At 47.1% G+C, this 3,778-nt stretch overlaps 1 protein-coding gene across 1 annotated transcript in view; it reads right to left on the bottom strand.

The window, feature by feature from the left end:
• The window catches only part of LOC112397773 (ubiquitin-conjugating enzyme E2 E1), a 74,396-nt gene extending 70,939 nt beyond the window's left edge, over positions 1-3,457 (bottom strand). The window contains exon 1 of the mRNA XM_024742035.1: positions 3,277-3,457. Coding sequence (XP_024597803.1) covers positions 3,277-3,428 — 152 coding nt within the window. The 5' untranslated portion in view covers positions 3,429-3,457. The remainder of the gene's footprint in view (positions 1-3,276) is intronic.
• Between the last annotated feature and the right edge of the window lie 321 nt (positions 3,458-3,778).

Genomic DNA, 3,778 nt, shown 5'->3' with positions numbered 1-3,778 from the left:
CCCCGCCGGCGACCCCGCCCCCCTGCCCGCGCGCACGCCGGCCGCGGACGAAGCCTCGGGCCAGGATGGGGATCCCACAGCTCGCCCGCCGCCTGCCTCCCGGACACCCCGGCCCGCGGCCCGCACAGGTGCACCGGCCGCCCTCTCGGCTCACCTGCCCGGCCCTGCTCTAGCCCGGACACCCTCTCAGTTCTCTTGGGCTTGCACCCCACACCGGCTCAGAACCCGGGACCCCCACCCAGTTTCCCATCTCCGCAACGGCCCTCGACTCTACAAAGAGCCCATCCCCCACCCCTAGGCCGACGCCACCCGGCAGTTCACACCGAGCCGTGGCCTTTGTCTTCAGCTTACCTAGGCGCTTCGAGCATCAATTCCTACGACAAAGTTTGAGCACTTTAAGCCTCCTCCACCTTCTAAATGGAGCCTTCTATTTTTATAACCTTTCCTGCTCCTATCATATAAAGCCCTAAAGGGCTACGTTACAACTTAAAAATCTCACCGAGGCATCACAGTAGTAAAAAACTAACACACACACACACACATACATAAAATCGCAGATGGATGCTTTTCTCTTCCCAGAGGTTTTCTGAAGGTAGAAAGGCTGGCTAGATGCAATGAGGAATATAGGTTTCAGAAGACACTGTTCTTTCCATTTATAAGTAAAGAGAAATTTAATTCTGATTGGGGTGCTGATTAGGGAAGTTCTTTCAACTTTCCTATTGAAGGACATTTCCCGTCCCCTACAAATTCTGGTTAACTTTAGAAAGGGCTTTGCTCACTACTATCTCTGATACCTACTTAGCTGTGTCCTGCTCAATTCTATTGCTATCAATTATCATTTCAGTTCGGAGACCTTGGCATCCCTGCTGTTTGACTCATTATTTCATGTCAGACTAAAAGTTTGGAACCCTGGCTTCCTGATTCTTTACCTGCTTTATCTACTAGAATAACTGTATATGTTAAGACCTATGTACACGGGCCAAAATAACCTCCCCCTGAGCACAACTTTTATAAAAACACACATTGACTTCACTTCTCCTTGTCAACCCAACCTCTCCCTATAAAACATTCATCACTGAAAAGGTAGCTGCTTCTTTAATACCTAAAAAGTATAATGCCAGACAGTTTTGTCCACTTCATCTCTACAACCAACACCCGCACCGTTTCTAGAGTACTTGTAAAAGATTCGTAAGAGTAACCCACACATACGTTCCAAAGTCATTCTTGTCCACACCACCCTTGATGGGGGCTTTTCCTTTATGCGTGGACTCAAAACCAACATGCCGTTTCCAACATGCAGTTAAGTAACCTTCCGTCTGCCAATTCAGGTTTCTCTTTCATTCTATCTCCTGGTGTATGTGCCTTTTCCAATTCTATGGGCAACACCCACCTTCCAAATCATTAACCCATTTCCCAGAGCAGCATCTATAGGGTCCCACTACCATCACTTTTCCCCTTATTCTTTCCTGGATACACTGTTCCTCTCCACTTCTTTACCTTTACCATTAACCATAGCTCTGCTTTGCACTAACAGCCACTCTCTCAGCAAGATTCCCAGGGAGCTGAAGCTGATGTTAACTTTATACATAAAAGTACCGTTGGTAGCTTCCCACCTTTCATTTGTTTTACACCTACCATCTCTTTCTCAAGCATTTCCAAATGAGTTTTTAACCTCCTTAGCATATATGGACAAATTGTGTCTAATGAAAAAAATCCCCTCTGTAATTTGCTGACACAAAGCAGACTATTTTATATTTGATGCCTGTGCCTTTATCCCCAAATATATTCATGTACACCAGGGATATGCAGCAAAATATGAAAATACTAATGACCTAAAGCACATATTCTACCTTTAGGTCAGGCCAAAAGCTGCCCCAGCTTGGACAGGGAGCCCAGAAGCTGGGGCGAGGGGGGGCGGTGACTAAGGAAAGCCCCATCCAAAGTGGGCAGGGTAGAAGCCAAAATTCTGGGGGAGAACCAGCACAGGGCTAATCAAGGAGAGCCAGTCAGGACTCCTGGGAAGCTGAGACGCAATCAAACTAACCCTCTGAAAATGAGAACAATCTTGCCAAGACATCTTGCCACTTAACTCTACACCTCTACGCTGTTTACAATAAGCTGAAGTCATTCCTTCAACCTCCTATGGTCAGGTCACCAAAGCACTTTACCAACTTTCCAAATTTCAAGTCAGGGAGAATGACAGGACAAACTTTCAAACTCTGAGAGTTTTGGCTCACTACTCAGTGGAGAGATCTAAAGCTTCACGTTCCATTTTATTTTACATTCTTTAAGACAGATATCTCTCTCTAACCTACCATTTGGATTCCTTACTATCTTTCTGGTTTGCCACTTTAAAGTTTAATGACTGTACACCTGACAGCAGAAGGATTTATGAAAAGGTATGAGGGTTCCCAGGAATCTGCTAGAGATTACTTTAAGGGTCATGGGATCAGAGGATACTGCTACTGAAAAAAGATTAAGGTAAAAGGTAGCTTCTTCCAGAGACGTAAGAGGAAGAGAGGAAAGAAAAAGAGCCACTGCTTGAATTCATCTTGTAAACAAAAACCAAAAAACAACTGTACAGCCTAAGAGAAAATAGCATGAAAAAAATGTGAGTTCCCCTGAAATTTGGTAAACTGAAGTTCTGAAAGAGAACAAAAAAGAATCCCCCAAATAGCCTAAATAACCATTTTACATCGTTTATTTATTCATCCACTTGCCTCAACTCTCTAAATCAGAAACATCTCTTTAAATTCCATCCGAAAACATCCATCTCCACCTATTACATGTTTTACTCTGCTAATGTGAGTTAGTTATTCCTCATGCAATTTGTGAAACAGATCATATGTGCAACAGGTGAGAAGGAAGTAAAATGGCAATAGAATTCGCTGTGATAGAGCTGTCCGGGCAGGTATTAGTAATAAAGTGGATGCCAGCCTTGGGGAGGGTCACAGATTAGTGATTATAATAGGACAAATCATCTGAAATCAGATTTAGGGGTCGCTAATAATACTAACAAGGATTCTTACAAACTGCAGGAAGATATGGGAAAGGCAAGCCACAACAGCTGCATGTGGACCATGATTAAAAGAGAAAACAGAAGAAGCAACAGAGAAAAACCATTAGGGCTTCCAAGGCCCTCTTTTTCCTTTTTAAAAACACATAACCCGTGGGGAGCGTTTAAGCTACCCTCCTTGGAGGCAGACCAAATGCAGCAAGAGGCAGTCCGTTCGGGAAATAGGAAGCCTGCTGGCGTTAGGGGGTGGGGTACGGTACCTCTTGGCGCTGGTGGAGAGGAGTTTGGAGTTTTTGCTCATGCTGACTTTACTCTCCTTCTTCTTGGGGGTGTTTGTTTCTTTCTCGGTTTGCTGGTTGGAGGACGAAGATGAGGAGGAGCTGGTGCTGGCCCTCGAATCGTCATCCGACATAGCGAACCCCCCACCCCACCCCGCAAACAGCCCCTGCAGGGGGAGGGAAACAAAACAGAAACACAAAAACCATGCAGCCAGTGTACAGAAGGAACTCGGGTGCTGTCAGGAGGGCTTTGGCCCGGGGTACACCCGGCCGCCCACCGCCCTCCACTCGCTTTCCGAAGTCTTCAGGCCCATCACGGCTTTTGCAAATCGGACGTTGCTTGTTTATCTCTGGCCTCAACTGGGGGACGCAGTGGGAAAACGGTCGGAGGCGTAGCGAGCAGCCCCTCCCTCGCCCCCCGGGGCTCCCCTCGGGGCAGGGAGGGGAGCAGCCAGCCGGGCGCGGGCGCGGGGCGCCCGGCCGG

This window comes from Neophocaena asiaeorientalis, unplaced genomic scaffold (genome assembly GCF_003031525.2).
Source record: "Neophocaena asiaeorientalis asiaeorientalis breed wild unplaced genomic scaffold, Neophocaena_asiaeorientalis_V1.1 scaffold154, whole genome shotgun sequence".
Classification (NCBI taxonomy): Eukaryota; Metazoa; Chordata; class Mammalia; order Artiodactyla; family Phocoenidae; genus Neophocaena; species Neophocaena asiaeorientalis.
The sequence above is the reverse complement of the archived record's forward strand: the minus strand, read 5'-3'. Positions and strand labels throughout refer to the sequence as shown.